This window comes from Typopeltis vanoorti, chromosome 7, assembly GCF_054136105.1.
Source record: "Typopeltis vanoorti isolate ZY-2024b chromosome 7, IOZ_Tvanoo_1.0, whole genome shotgun sequence".
Taxonomy (NCBI): Eukaryota; Metazoa; Arthropoda; class Arachnida; order Uropygi; family Thelyphonidae; genus Typopeltis; species Typopeltis vanoorti.
In genome coordinates, this window is record NC_143555.1 from 65,229,539 (window position 1) to 65,254,151 (window position 24,613).

At 36.8% G+C, this 24,613-nt stretch overlaps 1 protein-coding gene across 3 annotated transcripts in view; it reads right to left on the reverse strand.

Annotated features, from left to right (window-relative positions):
* LOC150104737 (uncharacterized) overlaps positions 1 to 24,613 on the reverse strand; it is a 216,193-nt gene that overhangs the window by 22,102 nt on the left and 169,478 nt on the right. For all 3 annotated transcript variants that reach the window (XM_090395318.1, XM_090395316.1, XM_090395317.1), the window contains one exon: positions 11,777 to 11,899. In XM_090395318.1, the coding sequence (XP_090251444.1) occupies positions 11,777 to 11,899 (123 nt within the window). The remainder of the gene's footprint in view (positions 1 to 11,776; positions 11,900 to 24,613) is intronic.

Consider the following 24,613-nt stretch of genomic DNA (forward strand, 5'->3'; position numbering starts at 1 on the left):
CTCCCAGATCTTCGGCAAGTTAATACAGCCATATTTGTTGAGATTTGGAGTGTGTTTTAGGGCTTCTGTCGCCTCTAAGAACAATCTCTCTGATTTATATGGGTTTCTGTGTAGTACTTTTGTGTTTTTCCAGTTGATCCTGTGTGCAGGGGTATCCAGCTCTGGATACCCCTGCACACAGGATAGAGGCGACAGAAGCCCTAAAACACACTCCAAATCTCAACAAATATGGCTGTATTAACTTGCCAAAGTTCTGGGAGACAGTCATATTAAGAAAAAACTAGCACTTTTCTAGGACTCTAGTAATAGTGTTGCTGCTACAATTTTGTTTAAGTACACCATGTTGTTTTAGTCTCGCGTATTGTGACAAACAGTGTTTTTGTGCTCTGAAGATGCTGGTTATAATACCAGCGAAATATCAGCATCAAGTTAATAAATTAATTATTTACTTAGTTTCTGTGTTCTATTATACCGTTAAAATAATAAACAACATGTTCGACGAACACATGTCTGTCCACACGAATAAACCGGTAGATTATACAGGAATTGTGGTGAATGAAGTGGAGGTGAGTAGTCTATTGCATAACCTCAATGTCAATACAACCGTGGGATTGGATGGTATACCAGCTCGTGTCGTATGAGAAGCAGCTAAAGAATTGTCAGTACCCTTGACCATTTTGTTTAATTTGAGTCTCGGGTCTGGGTTAGTCCCGAGGGGGTAGAAAGAGGGGAAAATAGTTCTACTGCATAAAGGTGGTTCCAAGACTGCTGTTGTAAATTACCGACCGATTAGCATATCAGGAATCATTGTCAAGGTCTTAGAGAAATTAGTCAAGAAAAGAATGCAGGATTGGATAGATGAAAATGGGATATTGTATGGGGGACAACATGGTTTTGTGAAGGGTAGATCATGCCTCAATAACTTGCTCACGTTTTATAACACAGTGACGGCTGAACTGGATAGAAGTAACTGGTAATTAGTTTACGGAATTAACAACGCATAAAAAGTATATTAATTAAAGGTAACTTTAATAAATAACTTCTATATTTCGGCAACGTCATGTTGCAAACTTCAGGAACATAAAGATATTGTATGTGCACGCAGGCACTAACAAAAGCAAATGAGGAAGAAAGCAAGAAACTAATATTGTTCCTAAAGTCCTAATGGTGGCCTCTGGTGGGCTAATTTGGTTGACTTGGCAGTTGGGCTGAAGTTCTCAACATGCAAGTCTCCCAAATTTGGGGTAGTTTCATGCACCCAAATTTGTTGAGATTAGGAACGTTTTTTAGAGCTGCTGATGATTCCTTGAATAATCTCTTGTATTTAAACTTGCTGTGGTGTATTATTTTTGTTTTCTTCCAACGAATTCTGTGGTGGGTATCTAAGGCATGGTCTGCCAGCCCAGAGAGGCTGTACTGGTGAAACCGGATGTAGTCTTTGTGTTCTGAAATCCTGATATTTGTTGTTCTGCCTGTTTGGCCAAAGTAGGACAATTTGCAGCTGAAAGGACCTGGTATACACCAGGTAGGTCTAGGGGAAGTGGTTGGTCTTTGGTAGAGCGGATAAGGGATGCCAACTTTTTATATGGTCTGTAACAGGAAGTAATGCTGAAGATTCCTTGAATAATCTCTCGTATTTAAACTTGCTGCAGTGTATTATTTTTGTTTTCTTCCAACGAATTCTGTGGTGGATATCTAAGGCATGGTCTGCCAGCCCAGAGCAGCTGTACTGATGAAACCAGATGTAGTCTTTGTGTTCTGAAATCCTGATATTTGTTGTTCTGCCTGTTTGGCCAAAGTAGGACAAACTTATTAGGGCTTTAGGAACAATATTAGTTTCTTGCGTTCTTCCTCATTTGCTTTTGTTAGTGTCTGCGTGCACATACCATATCTTTATGTTCCTGAAGATGGCAACGTGACATTGCCGAAATATAGAAATTATTTATTAAAGTTACCTTTAATTAATATACTTTACATGCGCTGTTAATTCTGTAAACTAATTACCAGTTATGTATGACCAATGTATAAGCCTTGCTACTGGATAGGAGTAATGGGTTTACCGTGATACTACTGGACCTTGCCAAGGCCTTTGACAGGATACCACATGGAACCCTAATCAGTAAACTGGAGCAGATGGGGATGGATATAGGGTTAGTGAGATGGATAGGAGGGTGGTTGAAGGAGAGATACCAGAGAGTGGTTTATTCAGGAGTGGAGTCTAAAAGATGGCTTGTGACTAGTGGTGTGCCGCAGGGCTCTGTTCTTGGACTGCTTTTCAATTTGTTCATCAATGATATAGGAAAGGATTTGAGAGGAAGTGTTCACTTGTTTGCTGATGATGCAAAGTTGGGTAGAGCAATTGTGAGTGCACAGGATGTCAAAATTTTACAGGATGATTTGGATAGTTTGGAGGACTGGGCTAGGAAAAATGGATGTCAATTTAATGTGGCAAAGTGTAAGGTTATGCACTTTGGGGTGAAAAGAATAGCAGCAGCATATCGCATTGGTGGAACTGTACTCCAGGAGATTGATGAGGCCAGGGATTTGGGAGTGTTGGTGGATAGGGAATTGAAGTTTAGGGAGGCACATTGCAAAAGTGATTAAAACAGCTAATCAAATCACTTGGCTTCTGAAAAATACTTTAATATGCAGAGACAAACAAGTTGTTATTCCTCTGTATCGAGCCTTGATAAGACCCCATCTGGACTACTGTGCCCAGTTATGGGCACCAGGGTTTCTTCGTGATGGGGAGGAAGTGGAGAGGATCCAGAGACGAGTGACCAAGATGATAGCAGGTCTGTGGAATGAACCTTATGAGAATAGGTTGAAGATTTGTGGGTTGCAGAGATTAGACGATAGGCGAAGGAGGGGTGATATGATTGAGACATTCAAATTACTGAAGGGTTTCTATAAGATTGATCCAGAAGATATTTTTGAAAATATGACTGGTGGTGGGAGGACTAGGGGCCATGCATGGAAGCTGGGCAAGAGCGTGGTTGACAAGGGTGTTAGAGCTAGGTTTTTTACTTGGAGAGTGGTGAATGAGTGGAATAAGCTTCCAGAGTCTGTTGTGGGTGCTACGACTGTGAACGATTTCAAGGCAAGGTATGACAGATACTGTTTCAATGTCGAATAGTTGTTCTTGACATGATGTTAGGGCTCCCTCGATGAGTCTGTCGACTCCTTGGAGTTGTCTGGAACAATAATAATAATAATAATAATTTCTAGATATACACAAAGCTTTTGACTCTGTATCACATGAAATTTTAATAAAAAAATTAGAAGTCATAGGAATATGAAGTACTGCCCTAAACTAGTTCAAAAATTACTTAAATGCCAGATCACAAATTGCAAAAATAAACAACAGCTATATCAGCTCCAAAACAGTAGACTGTGGTGTACCACAAAGATCTGTCTTGGGACAATTTTATTTAATATTTATATAAATGACTTCTGCAATCTTAAACTAAACAGTAAAATAAATACTTTTGCAGATGATACAGTACTAATTTTATCTACAGATACAGCCGAACAAATGAAAACCATCGTGAATGCTGATCTTTTGAAAGTAACAAATTGGTTCCAGTCAAACAAACTCAGTATGAATGTCTCAAAAACTAAATATGTAAATTTTAACTTGCGAAATACAACACGCAAAATGATCTTCACTGCACAATTAATTTTGCATGATTGGAATTGCATGACAAATTCAAATTGCAACTGTGAGAAAACAGAAAAAATCTGTGTAATAACTTACTTGGGATTAAAAATTGACAGTAATTTAAGCTGAAAACCACATATTACCGATGTCATAAATAAAGTAAGGATTATGTTAAACAGACTTTAACTAAACAGATTCTTAAATTTAAATATGCTAAAAATATTATACTCTGTCTGGATTCAAAGCACACTACAACAAGGTATATTAAGTTGGGGAGGGATCTATCGCACTATGCTGAAGCCTGTAGTTTCGAATCAGAACAAAATAATTCAAATCTTAACTAAACAAATACAACGATACTGCAATGTGTAATAAATACACCATATTACACATTGCAGTATCGTTGTGTTTGTTTAGTTAAGATTTGAATTATTTTGTTCTGATTCGAAACTACAGGCTTCAGCATAGTGCGATAGATCCCTCCCCAACTTAATATACCGTGTTGTAGTGTGCTTTGAATCCAGACAGAGTATAATATTTTTAGGGTACTATTATTCATAAAAAACGACAACGAATGCGTAAATATCGCAAAAGATGCTTTCCTTAGTAGATATAAAGGCTTAAAATATATAGTTCCAAAAACAAATAAAGAAGCAATACACAAATATTATATTTATTTAGTGCCAAAAGTATTCAACACATTATTACCTTTAACAATAAGAAATGAAATTAACCCAAGCAAATACAAAACTCTAATCATAGAGTATTTATTTTCCCACAGAAATGAGGAAGCTCTGTTTAAAATAATTGTATAAATTATTGTTTTTTAGCATATTTATATTCAAAGATCCAGTCTCATGGGTAAAACGTAAAAATTTAAATACTATTTAACTGCGTTGTTTTATTTTGTTCCTAATTAATTGTTATGCAACTTTCTCTATACATATTAGCATGTCTCCTGGGATTTTATTATGTAATTATATTACAACAATATATAATATGTATATTATATAAATGTACATATGTGTATATAATGAAATGCATTACATAAATTTTTGTAACTTTATGCATATTGTAACCTGGATGAGCTGCATCACCATTTTGTATTATAATAGGAAGCTTACAAATAATAAATAAATTACTTCTAACTTCCCTTCCTAGAAAAAAAAAAAAAGTGCTCCGAAAAGATTCACGAGAATCAGTGGTCTTTGGAATGTGGAGTACAAGGATAGACTGAGGAATTGTAAATTGCAAAACCTTGTGAATAGGAAGACAGGGAGGGGTTTTTTGATATGATCAATGAATATAAGCTAGTCAAGGGGTTGTTATCAGTTGACATGGAAGAGATTTTTCATAGAATGATGGGGGGGGGAGGATAGAGCAAGAGGCTATTCCCAGAAACTGTATAAGGAGGGTGTGAGGAGAGGAGTAAAGAGCAGGTTCTTTACATGGAAAGTGGTTGGTGAGTGAAACAAATTGCCTGAGTATGTTGTAAATATAGACACACTGAATCAGTTTAAGACATGGTTGGATGAGCTTTGTGTGCAATAGTGTGTACCTCTCATGAGTCTCTGACTCCATAGTTGTCAGATGTTAATAATAATAATATTAATAATCATATAATTCAAAGCTACTCTCATGAAAAAATGTTTATAATAATAATTGAGAACTCTTACCTAATATTAAAAGTAGGCACCCTATAAATCAGTCTGACTTATGTGGTTAATAGATATTTTGAGGATTTTACAAAAAAAAAATAATAATAATAATAATAATAATATTAATTATCATTACCAGAGGCCTCCAGGAAGTCAGGGCCTCATCAACCCACTCCAACCATCATAGCTTTTCTTGAATCCATTCACACCACCTGCACTCACTATCTTCAAACATAAGCCATTTCAATAATGAACCACTCCATAAAAGGAAAATGTAGCTCTCTCATCCCTTTCCTGAGCACATTCATTCTCAATTTCCATGGATGCCCTTTCATCTTCTACCTATCCTCCATGAAATGAGAAATTCCATTTATTGGTATACTATATGAACCTTTCAGAATGTTTGAAAATCTTTATCATATCATCCCTTTTTGCTCCATCTACTAGTGTTGATCTGTTCTCTTAACCTACTTTCCACAGTAACCTCTCCATTGCATCTGCATCATCTTGGAAACCCCGAGTCCAGATGAGGTCATAGCAAAGTCCTATAAAGATTTAAAATGATTCCCTTATACTTAGTTGTAAATGTTCATTTCAGCATTGCAATTATCCTCCGAGTTGTATTTTACAATCTTTGCTATATGGCCCTTGAACTCTGTTAAATATTTCTTTGGTGTAATGGATATCTCATTACACCAAAGTGTGTTACTTTACATTCACTAACACTGAAGTGACAGCCATTTTTACATGCCCACAATTCCAGCTTATTTAAATAATTTTGGAAGTGCTGCAAGTCAACTGTATTTCTGATTACTCTGCCTATCTTTGCATCATCAGTAAATAGCTATATGTCTCTTGTCAAGTCCATCCCAATGTCATTAATGTAAAGACTGAATAAGAATGAACAAAGGACTGATCGAGTACACCACTGATCACCTTAAATCATGCAGACTCACATCCCCCCAATACACCTTTTGAAATCTATCAGTATTGTGCAATTTATGCAACAACCTTCCATGTTGTATATGGTCATGAGCCTTAGCAAAGTCCTCAAGTAGTGGTGTATCCATTCTTCACATTTAACCTAACCACAGCTAACCCATTATAATAAAATGTGAGCAAGTTACTCAAACATGACCTTCCCCATAGTAAACTAATACTATTCATTTTGCAAAGTACAGGCTAATACTCTGTCAACTCATTTCTATATGTGAGTTCTTACTATCTTTTCCAAATATTTTTGCCATTACTCTGGAGTTGAAGTTTTAAGTCAGATACGTTAGTCTTTGCACCACCCTTATGCAATGGAATTATCATACATTCTTTCCTGCTAAGACTCCAATTATACTAGAAGATCGAAGGCTCAATCAGTTCAACTGAACACTTTTAACATTCAGGCTGATATCCCATCAGCACCTACTGTCAAATTATTGTTTGATTTATGCAACAGCCCTAGAACCTTCTCTTCATATACTGCAATTTCTTCATCCAGTGAAAGGTGGCACTGACTTTCATGTTGCACACATTAGGTTGACAGCTTTTAGCAAAATAGCACTCATTACTTGAATAACCCTTTCTGTATCTGCTACCCTCAACCATCTGGAATTCAGTGGAGTTAATCATTCACATTTTTTCTTTATTTGCAACATAATGATAGAATTATTTTGAGTTGTCTTTAGCTTGCAGAGCCAGTTTCATTTCATTCTCACTTATTTTTCCATACAATAATTGTCACTCATATGACCTATGCTTTATAATTTTCATAACTGACATTATATTATCCTTATGTACATGATATTCTTTCCACATTATTTTTTTCTCAAAAATCTTTTGCTTGATAAGACTGCATATCCATTTCACTATCCACCAATACCACTGGACTAAATCTAGTATTCTCCTCAGCTGGTCATAATTTTCTGCTTTCTAGTTCAGCATGACCACCATCACCAACTGGAGGCAGTGATTCGGTCCTCTTATGAGATTATTATTATTATTACCCCAAGAACTCATGGAGTCAAAGACTCATCTGGAAGGTCCTTTTATCACACAGCTCATCATACTATGTCTTACACACACTCAAACTCCTTGCAGACACCACACTCTCAGGCAAGGCATTCCAATCATTCACAATTCTGCATGAAAAAAAAAAACTCCTCTCACTCCTTCTTTATACAGTTTCCAGGGATGACCTCTGATTCCCCCCCCACCCATCTCTCACTATTTTATTAACTTCTCCAGCATTAATCCTATAACAACCCCTTACCAACTTGTAGGTCTCTATCATATCTCCCCCTCTTCCTCCTATCCACCAGACTCTGCAAATTACATCTTCTCAATCCTTCCTCATACTCGACATTCCAGAGGTCAGAAACTACCTTAGTCAGTCACCTTTGGACCCTTTCCAACATCTCTTCACTCTTCTGAAAACCAGTCTGGGCACAATAGTCCATGTGTAGCTTAATCAAAGCCTTATACAACGGAACAAGAATCTCCCTACTTCTACACGTCAGTGTCCTCCGCATCGTTCCCAGAAGCCTTTGTGTTGTCTTCACAATTTTGGCTATGTGTCCCCTAAATTTCAGATCCCTATCCACTATAACCTCAAGATCTCTTATTTCCTCCACTTCTAACAATATATCCTCACCAAGCATAAATTCTGCATCCCATCCTTGATTTCCAAATTTTAAAACCTTATATTTTGCAACATTGAACTCACATCCCCATTTCCGTGCCCAATCAATTTATTCAAGTCTTCTTGAGAGGCCACAACATCTTCACTGCTCTTCATGGTTCGTCCCAACTTTGCATCATCTGCAAACAACTGAATATCTCCATCCAAATCTTCACCAATATATACAAGTTAAACAGTAATGGCCCTAAAACAGACCCCTGAGGCACTCCACTAGTGACTTTCCTTTTCCTGGATATTGCTCCCCTATATACAACTTGTTGATATCTATCAGATAGCCAGTCTCCAATCCAGTGCACTAGTCTAATATCCAACCCCCATCTGCTCTAATTTGACTGTCAACTTATCATGAGGTACTGTATCAAAAGCTTTTGCAAAATCAAAGTATATTACAGTGTATCCTTCTCCTCAGTCCAAGGAAGGTTACTTTATTGTAATAAGTAAATAGATTACTAAAACATGACCTTCCTTTAGCAACTCCATGCTGTCCATCAAAGATAATACTATTGTTGTCAACCCAACTCCGGATCCTAGTTCTCACAGGTTTCTCCAACAACTTAACCACAACACCTGACACACAGATAGCCCTATAGTTTGATGCTTGAGTTCGATCACCTCCTTTATGAAGTGGCACAATCTTGCCTTCCTTCCACTCCTTAGGGACTTGACCAAGTGCAAGACTCATATTAAAAAAATATGTCAAGACAGGTGTCAACTCCCTGGAGCATTCCTTCAGAATACGTGGTGATATATTATCAAGTCCCACAGCCTTATTTACATCTAGTTTACTCAACTCCCCAAACACCTCTTGCTCACTTACAGTCAGTCTCTTCTCCCCATCATCAACTGCTCTTAATCTCTCCATGAAGTCCCATTCACAAGATTGAAAGATCTTTATGAACTGCTCATTAAGTATCTCCACCACACATTCTGCAACAGCTGTCTTTATACTATTTCCTCCAATCAATGTCATCCTTCCATAATCATTCTTTCTTTTGCTGGCTACATATCGAAAGAACTCCTTAGAATTCTTTTTGCTCATGGTAGATAGACCTCATGGAATTGGTTATTTCTACTTCTCTTATGTTGCCTTGACAATGCCCTTTTTCTCTATATCGCATGCTTAATCTCTTTATTCATCCATCTCACACCCACCTTATTTAACTTTCTCACCCTTGGAATACATTTAGACATTGCATCTACCAGACAGTTTTTGAAAATTCCCCAAGCTGCATTGATCTCTTTTCCAGCTAACTCCTCATTCCATGCTACACCCGCAAGCTGTCTCCTGAGCTCTTCATAATTCCCCCCACCCCTGTAGTTCCACATATACCCTTTTCTCACAGAGGTCCTCACACTGCTGGCAACCACTAAGGTAATCATGAGTATCTGATCAATGTTCAGATAATTAAAGTCACCCTTGATGATTACCTGTTTAGCAGCCATCAGAGTGATTTGGCAATGCATTTCATCATTACTAAGTCCGTAACAATTCTCAACCACATATATTCAATCTTATTACACTTCACCTCACATCAGTTAGCTTGAAATGCACTGCTACATGGACAATTGTTACCAATATTGCAATTATAACTTTCTACTTCAACCGGACTCAAATTATCTAATATCATTAGCAGTACAATCCCTCTTCTTATATGTTCTCTATTCTTTTTAAAAATAGTGTATCCTTCATGTTCGATACCAGCTAGTATATGTACTTGCAAGACAAACATTATGATAACCTACCTAGTAATAGGTTAGGCCTACTTAAGCCAAGATAACTACTCTCTCCTGTCTTGGTAATGATTCTGGACCAGTTAACTTGGATATGCTATTTGAACCATGCTAAAATTGCCCATGTCACATTGTACAAGCCACATCAGTAATAATGCAGCCAATTGGATCTAGGTCTAGATCCAATGGGCCACATTATTACTATGTAGGGCAATACCTGGTCTGAAACAATCCAAACAAATTGTGTTTAATGGGGTGTGCCCAGTGAACCCAGCGATGTCCATAAGAACTATCCTCCTGTCAAGATACTTCATTATTGGTCTGTTTCTGACCAACAGTGCAGTCCAGTTGGATGGAAACAGGCTGAGTGGTCAATGTTTTGGATCATGAGTGTATGTAGAACTAAATGGCAGGAGATTATGAAAAACTGAGGATGCAACTTGGAAAACAATGCTGTTTGAAGAGTAAGGAGGAAAAGATACTGACAAATATGTGGAAGCTCATTATGAAAAGATTTCAAAATATCTTTCTTTTTCTCATCATCTTTCTTTTTTTTTTTTTTCCTTTCAATACAGCAACTTTTTTGTTATAAAAAGATGTCATTTTTTGTATCAAAATTCCACCTTTTCTGGGCTGATAAAAAAATCGTGTGGTTCTTCAATGAAAGTTTGTCAATTCTTATTATAGTTCCTTTCTGGACTATCCTAAGTGAACTTCCTATCCACAGTACTAATGTACTATAAGTTTGCAATATTTCTGTGGGAAGGACTCACATTTTTATGCTTAAAACATACAGAGTGTCTACAAATGATTACCCTGATTTCAACTGGCTATAATATTTTAACAATGAAACTAATTGAATAAATTTTGTTGCAGGTAAACTTGGGCACTCAAAGTTTCCATGCTGGTATCTTCAGTATACTGCTTTTGCCATCAGGAGCACTGCTGCTGATTTTCTTTAAAAATGGCGTCAGTATAGGAAAAAGCCCAATGTGTTCTGTGGCTAGCAGAAACAAAATCTCCAGTTACAGTGTAGCGAATGTTTAGAGCACAGAATGGAAAGAACCCACCTGATGTCATGCTCATTAAGTCATGGAAGACAAAGTTTTTAGAAACAGGTTCAGTTCATAAGGGTACAAGCAGTGGCAGACCATCGGTTTCTGAGGAGACAGTTGAGGCAGTTCAAACTGCCTTCCTCCGGTAACAGCAGAAGAGCTTCAAATGCCAAGGAGTACAGTCCATAAAGTGGTACACAAACGTTTGAAATTGTTTGCATACAAAGTCCAAACTGTCCAGGGGATAAAGCTAGATGATCATCCAAGGAATGAAGAATTTGCTAACCTCATTTTTAACCGCATCGATGAGGATAATGATTTTTTGCAATGTGTTTGTTTCTCTGATTAGGCAACATTTCATGTGAGTGGAGTAGTCAACAGACACAATGTAAGAATCTGGGGAACCCACATGCCATAATAGAACACATTCGAGCTAGTCCAAAACTCAATGTGTGGTGTGGACTAATGCATAATCGAGTGATTGGCCCTGAATCTACTATACTGAAATTATAGTAGATGCAGTTTTGGAGATAACTAACTTAATGCGTTGATTTCTGAGAAAATCTTCAGTTTTTCTTTATGCTATTTTTTTATTTTTTATTTTTTTGAAATCTCTATATAACTTTCTCAATGAATACATATGGATTTTTTATTGAACAGAGTACAGAGAATTTATGAAAGGAAATTGCAAACAAATGCTTTCACTAAATGAGGTCAATCATTTTACTGCCATGCGAGTAATCACAATCCAAATGACTATAGTTTGAGTTATAATTTCCCCTGAATGATACTGAAAATGTTTTCATGTTCTTTTTTCACTGGTATGTTTCAATTTTGCCATTTATTTGTACATTTTTAAATATAAATAAATCGAAAAAAAAAAAATTTAAACCACTTAGATCATTTGCATATATACTGTATGAGGGTGAGTTCAGTTTAAATAAATGCAACTTTTAAAATTTTTAACAGAAAATTTTACCCTATATTCATGCTCCAATAAATTTGCATCTTGACTTTTGTTTTCAATTATAGTACTTAAATTTTGTATTAAGTCCTTGACTTCTTGCTCTTCACTTTCCATTTTGTTCTTTAAGACTGACACCTAAAATATGTGAAGTAATTTAAATTGCATTTCTGTATCGGTAAAATTTATAATCAAATGTAAATGGCAAATCTTAAATTTTCAGAATTAGTTCAAAGCAATAATGAGATGAAATATATATTTAGAAGGAGGTCCAAGTAAAAGGACATTCAAACAAGAAATTCTTCTCATTTTGATTAAAGGATTATTGTTATGAAGTTACATAAAAAATATTATTACTATTATTATTACAGTAACCTATACAGAGTCAATAGACTCTGTGTAGGTTACTGTAACTTAGAACCATGCTCAAGGAAAGGTACTATTTTGCCTCTCAAAGAGCCTCTATAGCTCAGTCAGTATAGACGAACGGATTTGGTCGAAAAGACCAAATCTGTTCAATTCTTGTCCATGATGTGAGGAATCTTTATCTGGTCTCTTTTGACTAGAGGTGAGTTAGCCAATCTTATACAGAGGCAGAGAGTTTTTTCACCTGGAAACTTGGGTTTTTTGTCCATCAGAACAGACAAACCGGCCCTGTGAATACACACAGATCTATATTCATAAAATACATACTTAATCCCTCATTAGGAAGGCTCAACATGTCCTAAGGGACAGGAGAGGAAAGGGGGAGGGGAATCTCATACAAAATAAATACTATTTTGCCTTCTTGCTGTTCCTTTAAGAAACTTTCCCACTGCAAGACTTTCATTAAATAACCAGGTCAAGGACAAAAGCAACTCTTTTGCACATTCGTTAAAAATATGTGATGATGTGTCATCTATTCCATATTAACAACTAACCCAAGCAACACTTGAAACACCTCGGATTCTTTCACCTTTAATTCTCCTAATACTTGATTCCTTTCTACATGTTGCACAGCATCATTCACACCAGTAAGACATACACTGAAGAAGTATTCATTAAATAATTCCACTACATCATTTTTTGCTATGGTTACTCTGCTACCATAACTATTCGCCAGTGTCAACCTTCCATAATTATTTTTCTTCTTGCTTGCCACATAACAGAAAAATTCCCATGGATTATCTTTGACCTGACTAACCATTCATCTCTCACATTTTATGTTTATCTTTTTTAATGATGCTTATAAATTTTTCTGGTCTGCAGTTTATATTCTTCATGCATTTATTCACTACATTTTGTACTCTTCCATAACGACTTCTTTTGCCTCAGCATGATTTATTGCATTGTTCATTAATCTCACTTCTACTCTATACTCTTAACTCTTGGTATGCAGTTTTGCATTGCTTGTGTGAGATTTCACAAGCCATCAACCCAATGTATTGATACTAGTTGACTATGGAATATCTCATAATCACCCACCTTAGAGTTCCACATATATAACTTCTTGATAACTTTTTCCTGTTGGACTATCTTAAAAACCAATACTTCATGATCACTATTACTAACAGATGGCAGAGCTAATACAATGTCACAACCACATCCTTTGAGGATATCACCAAATCCAATATCCAAAAACTTCATGTTACTTCCATCACATGCTGCTTAAGATAAGTATCCTGGAGAAACTCAACAAATTCACTCTCCATCTTATCCTATGCTATCTCTTCTTAACAATCCACATTCCTATAATTAAAATCTACCTTTAGGACCACCTTACAAATAAAAATTAAAAAAGAAATTTAAATTTTGTTGGATATGCAGATGATGTAGCATTACTTGCAGAAAATGAAGATGATCTCCAAAAGCAATTATTCAAACTCCAACAGATATATATACAGCAGTGTTAACATGCTGTATATATATCTGTTGTATAAATAAAAAAGAATGGTAACTGTAAAAGAACTGATCAGATATAAATTAGAACTAGATGCAAAAAATGCTGGAACAAGTAATGAAACTTAAATACCTAGGAATAACTGTGAACAGTAAAAATATAATACAGGATGAAGAAAAGAATAATCCCTAAAGGCTAATAAAATATCATGATGTCTAAATTCAGTTACATGGAAAAATAAAGATCTAACAAAAGAAACAAAAGCAAGAATATATAAATCAATAGTTTGGCCAGTACTGACATATGCATGTGAAACAGGAATAGAAACATCAAATATACAACAGATGAATACATGTGAAATAAAAACATTAAGAAAAATAGTTAACAAAACAAAATTTGATAGAGTAAAAATAAAAAGATTTATGAAGAATGTCAATTACAACCCATAAATGCATGGATAAAAAAAGAGAAGACTAGAATTATTATTATTATTTAGGCCTCCAAGGAGTCAAAAGACTCATCGCAGGAGATTCTTCCTAGGAAACACAAAGTCTATCAAGACTCATTGTGGGAGGTCCCTCTTAGGAAACACAAAGTCTATCATACCACTCCTTAAACTCATTGACTGTTCTCACTCTCACCACTCTATCAGCAATGCATTCCACGGTTCAACCACTCTCCATGCAAAGAAACTACTCCTCACCCTCTTGCAAACAGTTTCCTTTCGTAACTTCCAGAGATGACCCCTTGTCATTACTCCTTCCCACTGTTCAACCAAGAGAAAGAACTCCCCAGTGTCAACCCTGTAACCACCTCTCAACAATTTAAAAGTCTCAATCATATCACCACTCCTCCTTCTATCCACCAAACTCTGCAGTCCACATTCCCTCAGCCGATCCTCATAACTAACATGGAATCAATATGTTAATAGGATGGACCCAAAAAGAATAGTTAAAATAGCAAGAGGCTAAAAACTAAATATGAAAAGACCAGTTGCTAAGCCAAGAAAGCAATGGAGAGACTGCCTGTATCACAGTATTGGAGTCACAACAAGCTGAAGCTTAAAGCAAGAAGAAGAACTAATTTATCTAAACATTTCACAACTAGTGCTTTCCACATTCCTTGGTCTATAACAACATATTAGATATACTATTCTGTTGATCTCAACTTCATACCAAATAGTTTCAAAATCTTCACACACATTATTTTCCACTATCACTCTTGAAGGACACAATTTCTCTGCTATTATTAATAGTACTCCTCCCCACAACTCCTCTCTTTACCTTTCTATCCTTTCAGAAAATTCTATATCCTATCATTTCTACTACTGACAGTAGATCATCCTTAGACAATCAAGTTTCACTTATGCCAATAGTCTTTGGGCATACTAACTCAATCAATGCTACAAACTCAATCCCTTTATTTCTGATATTCTTTACTGATATTAGTATACAAACATAACAATTCCCCATTCTTTGAGGCCATCCTATCAACAGAACAGGAAATGTTCTGTTGGCAGGAAAACAGAGATGAAAAGGAAATGACTGCACACAGTCATAAAAAAAAAGGGGGGGGGGGTCAAAAGAGCAGTCATATATTATTATTATTATTCAGGCCTCCATGGAGTCAAAAGACTCATCGCGGGAGGTCCTTCCTAAGAACATAAAGTCTTTCAAGACTCATCGAGGGTAGGTTCCCCCTAAGAAACACAAAGTGTATCATACCACTCCTTAAACTCATTGATCGTTCTCACCCTCACCACTCTATCAGGCAATGCATTCCACGGCTCAACCACCCTCCATGCAAAGAAACCACTCCTCACCCTCTTGCTCACAGTTTCCTTTCGTAACTTCCAGGGATAGCCTCTTGTCATCACTCCTTCCCGCTGTTCAACTAAGTGAAAGAACTCCCCAGTGTCAACCCTGTAACCACCTCTCAACAGTTTAAAAGTCTCAATCATATCACCTCTCTTTCTTCTATCCGCCAAACTCTGCAGTCCACATTCCCTCAGCCGATTCTCATAACTATCCTTGTACAGTCTTGAGACCATCTTTGTCATCCGTCTTTGTATCTTTTCCACAGGTAATTTATCCCCTTCAAATATAGTGGCACCATTTACTATCACAAACAACTGAACCTTATCCCTTGTTTTTGGCATATGTACTGTGGAGTAACATTATTTTGACATTAAAATGGTCAACTAAAATGACTCAAATTTTCATTTTCAAAGAAGAGGGACAATTATGGGGGGGAAGATATATAACAGATGGGAAACAAAAAAAATAATATTATGAGTTTTGATTCACGTTCAAAGATTTTAGAAATACCAATTTCAGTTTTAACATGTTTTCCCAATTTTTTTTTAGTTTGATTTTATCGAATTCAGTTTATTGGTTTGGATTCGGTGTACTCATAATACTCTGGGTATTATTTCTTGGTATCTTTAATTTATAGTATAACCAAGTGAAAAAACTTTCAACAACTAGCTATCTCTAATCCAGAGTATTATAATAATAAGGTGTGACACATTTTGGCAACTTGTATATGAAAATATGACTTCTGCATTACTTCAACTTTGGTATCACCTCTGGGTCTGGTTCCCACTGATGAGACCTCAATAAAGGTTGAAACTGGTCTGGGTAGTGACCCTTCCCATAATGCATAGCATTATACATGTCCACAAGGAGATGTGCTTTGCATTATGGGATACTAAGGCAAGTGATGTGAAGTCATACCACCTTTACCATGAGTTGCCCCAGTCCTGAAATTACTTCAGGTGCAAACTTTGTTTGCTTACACTTTGATTAAACCAAGTATATAATTTCTCATCATCATCATCATCATCATCAAATTCCTGCCATGTACCCTCAAGGGGTGTACAGGATATGACAGTACTACATGAAAAAATTACATCATTAGTATATAATTTCTTGGTATCTTTAATTTATAGTATAACCAAGTGGAAAAACTTTCAAGAACGAGAAAAGAGCAGGTTCTTTATATGGAAAGTGGTTAGTGAGTGGAATGAATTGCCTGAGTATGTTGTGAATGTAGACACTGAATCAGTTTAAGGCATGGTTGGATGAGCTTTGTGTGCAATAGTGTGTACCTCCCATGATGAGTCTCTGAGTCCATGGAGGTCAGAGGTTAATAATATTTAATGATAATAATAATTCAAGTAGAGAGACGAGTGAAGTTGTCTTCAGGGATAGAAAAATAAGAACACCAAGACAGACATAAGGACTTAAAAAAAAAAAAAACAGTCCTAGAAAAGAAGAAACCATTCCTAGCAAATAAGTCAGCAGATGCAAATAAAAAAAAAAACGCATAGAAAAATGTAAGGGAGCTAAACTATGTGTAAAAGCAGCCAAATAAAAGACATGGGAAGACTTTGGTATAAGTACAGAACATAAATATCAGGAAGATGACAGCTGAGTTGGAAACAGCTAGGAAAAGTCTGAAATGTGGAAAGGCAGCTGGAGTAGATGATATTTGACCAGAAATGCTCAAATATAAGGTATAAAAGTTTTGCAGTAGCTACATTGCATAATTCAGAAGGGCCTGGTCAGAAGGTCAAACATGAACAGACTACAGCTCTCATAGCACCCAAAAAGGAGAATATAGCTGAATGTCAAAATTCATCTTTAAGTCAGCAGTTAGAATTGAGGGAAATACATAAATTAAAGATGCCAAGAAATTATATTCTTGGTTTAATCCTTTATCCAAGTGTAAGCAAACAAAGTCTGAACATGAAGTCACTTCACAATTGGGCTACTTGTATATGGAGTCAGATGACTTCACATCAATTGCCTTAATATCCCATAATGCAATGCATAGGGCCACTACCCACACTGATTTCAATCTTTACTGAGGTTCCATCAGTAGGAGCCAGATCTAGAAGTGATACCCAAGTTAAAGTAATGCAGAAGTCACATTTCCATATACAAGTAGCCAAAAGGAGTCACATCTTATTACTAAAATACTCTGGATTAGAGATAGATGTTGAAAGTTTTTTCACTTGATTATACTATAAATTAGGGATTGGATAAGGGGTTAAACCAAGAATATAATTTCTTGGCACCTCACAAGCTTCCTTGAATTTTCTTTCAAACCAGGTTTTGGTACAGTGGTACTTTGTGTCTTTCCAGTTAAATCTGTGACATGTTTGGAGTGCATGGTCTGACAGGCCTGTCTTACCATAGTAAAGGAATTTAATATGCCATTTGTGTTTATCTTTTCTTGTTTTCCTATTTCCCTCATATAGGGCAAGTTACAGGTGCACTAGATTTTGTAAATCCCTAAATTGGCAAGATAAGGAAGGGATCTTTGAATGAGCTGAAAATACTTTTTTAATTTTGCAGGTGGTTTAAAAATTGCCTAATTTCTCTGATATTCTCCTTGTGTTATGGCTATGGCAATTTTTGTAATTTTTTTTTTACCTTTTATGGCATTATTGTGGAGAAAGATCTTTTATTATTATTTTTTATTATTATTTGGCACCTCCAAGGACTCATCAAGGGAGGGCACCTGCTATACAACTCTGTTTCCACCACTCCTTCCACCAACTGACAGCAACCACACCAACGACATCTAACGCCGACCACCACTACTAGTATTTCCATAGACACTCACAAACATCCATGCCCACGGCATGGATGGAACTGTTTAGGTACACATTTAGTGAAGATAGCAAATTAAACTGGGAAATGAGTAATTGAATATTTCTAAAAAAAAAAACAGGTATTTCCACAGACAATCACATACATCCATGCTTACAGCGGGATTCAAACACTCAGCCTTTTGGCTGGAGAGCGGATAAGCTGAGCAAAAAAAAAAAAATAATAATAATAATAATAATCTTATGAACAACTTTTTTTAAAATAAACATTTGGCTAATAATTTTAAATTCCTTCTCTATGTGTGTGTGTGTTTATAGTAGACTAGGAAGGAAATACAGCCTGAAGAAAGACGTGTGACAAGTACCCAGAAAGGGAGGAGAGAGTCAGTTTTCAATCTTGATGGCAAATTGGATTTTTTTTCCCCACCAGAAGTCAGGTTAGTGTAAATCGTTAACAAATTTTTTTTTATTATTATTATGGGTAACTCCTCGATGAGTCTAAGGACTCCAAGGAGTCCTCAGACTTATCGAGGGAGACCCTAATATCATGTCAAGAACAACTATTCATCATTCACACAGTATCTATCATACTTCGCCTTGAACTCATTCACAATCATGACACCACAACAGACTCTGGCAGCTTATTCCATTCATTCACCACTCTCCAAGTAAAAAACCTAGCTCTAACACCCTTGCTAACCACACTCTTGCCCAGTTTCCATGGATGGCCTAGTCCTCCCACCACCAGTCCTGTTCTCAAAAATATCCTCTGAATTACTCTTATAGAAACCCTTCAGTAATTTGAATGTCTCAATCATATCACCCCTTTTCTGCCTATCAACCAATTTCGGCAACCCACAAATCTTCAACCTGTTCTCGTAAGGTTCATTCCATAGACCTGCTATCATCTTGGTCACTGGCCTCTGGATCCTCTCCACCTCCTCCTCATCAAGAAGAAACCCCGGTGCCCAAATCTGGGCACAGTAGTCAAGATGGGGGTCTTATCAAGGCTCGATACAGAGGAACAATAACTTGCTTGTCTCTGCTCGTCAGAGTATTCTTCAGTAACCAAGTGATTTGATGAGCAGATTTAGCCACTTTTGCAATGTGCCCCCTAAACTTCAACTCCTTATCCACCAACACTCCCAAATCCCTGGCCTCATCAATCTCCTGGAGTCCAGTTCCACCAATGTGGTATACTGCTACTAATCTTTTCATCCCAAAATGCATAACCTTACATTTTGCCAGATTAAATTGACATTCATTCTCCTTAGCCCAGTCCTACAAACTATTCAAATCATCCTGCAAAATTTTGACATCATGTGCATTCACTATTGCTCTACCCAACTTTGCATCATCAGCAAAAAAATGAACAGTTCCTCTCAGATCCTTTTCTATATCGTTAATGAACAAATGCCAGCATGGCTGGCCAAGTGGTTAGCGCATCTGCTCTCCAGCCAAAAGGCTGCAGGTTCGAATCCCGCCGTTGGCATGGATGTTTGTGATTGTCTGTGGAAAAACTAGTGGTGGTGGTCAGCGGTAGATGGCGTTGGTATAGTTGTGGTCAGTTGGTGGATTGAGTGGAGACAGAGTTTTAGAGCAGGTGCCCTCCCTCGATGAGTCTTTGGACTCACTGGAGGAGTGAAATAATAATAATAACAAAGAGTAGTGGTCCAAGAACAGAACCCTGCGGCACACCACTAGTGGTATTCTGCATATATATCCCCTATATCCATCCACATATGCTGCAGTTTACTGATTAGAATTCCATGTGGTATCCTGTCAAAGGTATTAGCAAGGTCCAGCAGAATCACTGTAAACCCATTACCCTTATCCAGTTCAGCCATCACTGTGCTATAAAACGTGAGCAAGTTACTGAGGCATGATCTATCCTTCACAAAACAATGCTGTCCCCCAATACAGTATCCCATTTTCACCAATCCATTCCTGTATTTTCCTCTTGGCTACCTTCTCCGAGACCTTCATAACGACTCCTGATATGCTGATCGGTCGGTAATTTGCAACATCAGTCTTGGAATCTCCTTTATGCAGTGGAACTATTTTCCCCTCTTTCAACTCCCTCGGGACTAACCCAGACCCGAGACTCAAATTAAACAAAATGGCCACAGGCACTGACAATCCTTTAGCCGCTTCACGTACGACACGAGCAGGTATACCATCCAATCCCACAGATGTATTCACATTAAGGTTTTGTAATAGACTATTCACCTCCACTTCATTCACCACAATTCCCGTATAAGCGGTTGGTTCCTTTATTCTTGCAATATCAGCACCTGGATGATATACTCTTGCAAAGTGCTCGCTCAGTAATTCCACTATATCAACTGATTCTGTTACCTCCCTACCATCGGCATTCTTTAAAATCATTCTACCATATACATTTTTTCTTTTATTTGCAACATATCGAAAAAACTGTTTGGGATTCTCTTTGACTTGCATGGCTAATTTTTTTTCATAATCCGCTTTTGCTTTTCTTACCACACTCGTTACCCTTCTGGCCTGCGCTTTATACCGTTCATGTGCCTGCGGGTCACCTTTTTCCTCACAGTTGTTTCTTTTTTTGCAGCTCAAGCTTAACCCTCCTACCAGCCAAGGTGGATGAAATAGCAAGACTACCCCAGACTTTTTCATGGATCAAAACTTCATCGGCATTCTAGCTTTTATCAAGTATTTATCCTCCTCCGCTGTTAATCCCTTAACAGCAATTTGAGAGCCATTAGCAGATTAACTGTGGTCAAGCGACTTTTGTGTTACTTCGAATTTTCTTCACTGTACTAGGATATTTGATCTTTTTTTTTTTTGCTGAACAATTTAATTCTTGTCTCTTTCCAAAAATAGAAGTTTCACATCTGTCAAAATAATCAATCCTGAAATGACCATAGATCAGCCTTTGCAATGAATATACTTTAGTAATAGTTAATTTCCTCCACTTTACTGACAGTATAGATTCTTCTTCGCGAATTTGCAAATGTTTGTTTACGTTTAAAATATTTTGTCAAATATTTATATTTTTAAATAACATTTAGTGAAATAAATATGGCATTTTGCTTTCTTTCTTTGCAAAATACCTTTATATAGATTGTCACATTTCAATTTCAGGAACGATTTTTTTTATTTTTTTTTTATTTTTTATTTTTTTTTTATGAACAACAAATGATTATAAACTGCATTACTCGGTTTCCGATATTGTATCTTTTTTAGTATCAAAAATTTCTACCTAATGGTATTTTATCATCAGAGACGCTTTGCCTTCTTCTTTTGCTGAAAATTGCAACAGAGTTTTTTTTTTTTTTTTTTTTTTTTTGTAGGATGCACATTACTATAATATCCAGTGCTTAACCACTGTAGATATGTTGAAAATATAATAGGAAGGATATCCTGTATGGAATGATTAAAAAATTATGCTCATTTTTAGGATTTTTTTTTTTAACGCAACCCCCCCCCCACTCTCCTGTGCTGGAACTGAGTTGCATAACTACTTTAAATTTCTACAGCTTTGAAAGCTTTCAGACGGTATTCAAAATCTCTTATTTCAGTTTACCATTTTGACAAAAGAAATAAAGCAATAATATTGTTGTATATCGAAGTTTCTAATTCTGTACTCTTTCTTTGAATCTGAAATCAGTGGTCTGCTGAAATTATTCTAAGATCTAGAAATACTATGCTGTATTTTCAACATGTAAAACCCACACAAAGAAATTTCAATTGTGTTATTTCTGTTTTTTTTTTTTTTTTAAATCTAAATATTACTACTTCTATTTCTGCTGATTGCTATTTCTGAAATACGTCTTAGAAATGCTGGACAATAATCCTCTTACCTAGAGGAAAAGCTAAAAGTCTTAGATTACTCTTTTGAGAAACACAAGACAGAAAGTTTCCTAAAAGTCAAATTAATTAGCCGGTTTTCTTTCTTTTATTTTAAAAGAATATTTCAAATAATTATCGTGAATTAATTTCTTCGAGAACAAAGAATAATGTTTTGTCTAGAAAGTGATTAGAAAAAAATAAGCACAAAAAAATTAAAAATGAAATTGGTTCTCCAAGGTAAGGCAATATTTAAGTGAAGAAATTATGCAAGACCTTTATTTTGTCCAGAAATTAAAATTGTATTGTGCAATAAAAAGAGAAACAAAAATATAAATAATTTCTCTATTTTTAGTCTATCATATATAACTAAAATCCAGTTTACCAGCATAGAACAAGTATGTGCGTTTCTTGTTATAGGCAACTGAGAGGTAGCTACGAACGTGAGATAATCCGATTAACAGTTGTCTTTAGTGTGAAGGTTTATCACACCTTCTAATGGACAGGATGGTCAAATTGCACTTCTTATCCTGGTTCTTTAAACACGTGGGCTGAATCATATCCAGATTTAGTTGGACGTCTATAGACGTCCTAGCCGTTTGGAAGGTTAATGGTGTTATTCATCCATTTAACCCCTACTTGATTTACTAGTCGGACTCTAGGTATACAGTCAGCCATTACCTCCTGCAAATGCTCCTTAACTACCTCCCATGCAGTTATACATGCCATGGCACTGAATCAAGCAATCTCCTAAGCTTGTCATACTTACCAGCCCAGTAAATCCACATGTACCCTGTCTTAATTGAAAATTCCACACATTTAGCCACCTCCCAGGTAAACCCTATGATCATTCTCACCAATTGGTGGTAACGTAGTCATATTGATTACAGTCAAATTCTCAGATGCAATTACTAGGTCAAGCACTCTTGAACCCCTAGTGTTTTCCATTACATGCTGTCGCAGATAGTTATCCCTTAATAACTGCATAAAATCCAATTCCTTCCTCCCATGTACTCTCCTCTTTCCAATCAATGTTACCATAGTTGAAATCCCCCATAATAATTACCCTCCTTCCACTCATTGCTTATGCATATTATCTCCACCATCTATTCCATCACCTGGTCTATAGCAGCACCCAACTGTATATTTTGTTCTGCTAGTCTCAATCTCAAACCAAATAGCCTCAAATGTGCTCTTTTCTCTATCCTGCAGTTCAACTTCTATTCTCCTTGGCTGCAGTTCATCAGCTATCATCAATAACGCTCCTCCACCCATTTTATTCTCTCTGTCCTTCCTGAACACACTATATCCCCTCACATTCTATCCCACTAGCTATATCATCTTCTGTCAGCCATGATTCACTAAAGCCAATAACCTGTGGCCAGGAAGAGCCAACCAAGGCCAAAAATTCTTCCTTGTTCCTAATACTCCTGGCATTAATATACATGAAATGCAGAAGCCTGTTAGTCCCACCCCTATCTCGATGCCTTATACTAACTATCCCATTCTGATTTGTTGTCCTTCGTATTAGCTTGGGCATATTATACACATTCATACACTCAACTAGCTCCCTGAAGTCTGCATATTCACTCCCTCCCCCCCCCCCCATTAATAACTCTAGTTTCCCTAAATCTGCACATCCACTTCATTCAACAAAACACCTTTTCCAGTCTCCGCACACCAAATCCATTCAGATGCAAACCATCCATCTTATATAAATCCTTTCGCCCATCAAACTCACTCCACACGTCCACAAACTCCACACCACTCCTCCTGCATAACCTGCGCATAGAGTCATTCGCAATTATGGCCCTCCTTCTCAACTCTTCGACTAACAAAGCAGTTAGATTTATCTTACTTTTGTGGAGTGCCATCTATATGTTTCATGATGACCTTGATATAGAGGCTGAAATGTCAAGTAAGTAAAATAATTTTTCCAACACGTGTTTTTGTCTCCATAAATTCTAAAAAATCCATAAAAGCGCTGTTACTGCATTATGCCCATCCCCCAGAATTTATGGCCTGCAAAAACACCACTATGACAGATAGTTGAAGGATTCGACAGCCCCAATTATCACTTAGTCAAGAAACTAGCGGCTACACTCAAGGAGTTGGTAAGTCACCCCCCCCCACACACATAAAAATACACAACACTTCATAAACAAAATTAAAAGCACCACACTCAGTAACAAAGATTTATTAGTCAGCTTTGACTTAATAAACTGATTGACTTTGATACAGTCCACATTCCTGCCAGATATCATAGTCCCTCTTTGTGGATCAAAATCGAAGGTGAGGTAGCCGATCTCATACGGAGGTAGCAGGGTTTTTCCTCCCGGAAACTCGGGTTTTTCATCCCGCATACAGACAAATCGGCCCTTCAAAACACACACAATTTACAGACAAAAAATACTGGTGGTGGTGGTGGACGGTAGATGGCGTTGATGGAGATGATTCGTAGTAGAGGTTCAGTGCAGTGGTTGAGACAGTTGTAGATGTCCTCCTACAATGAGTCTTCAGACTCCTTAGA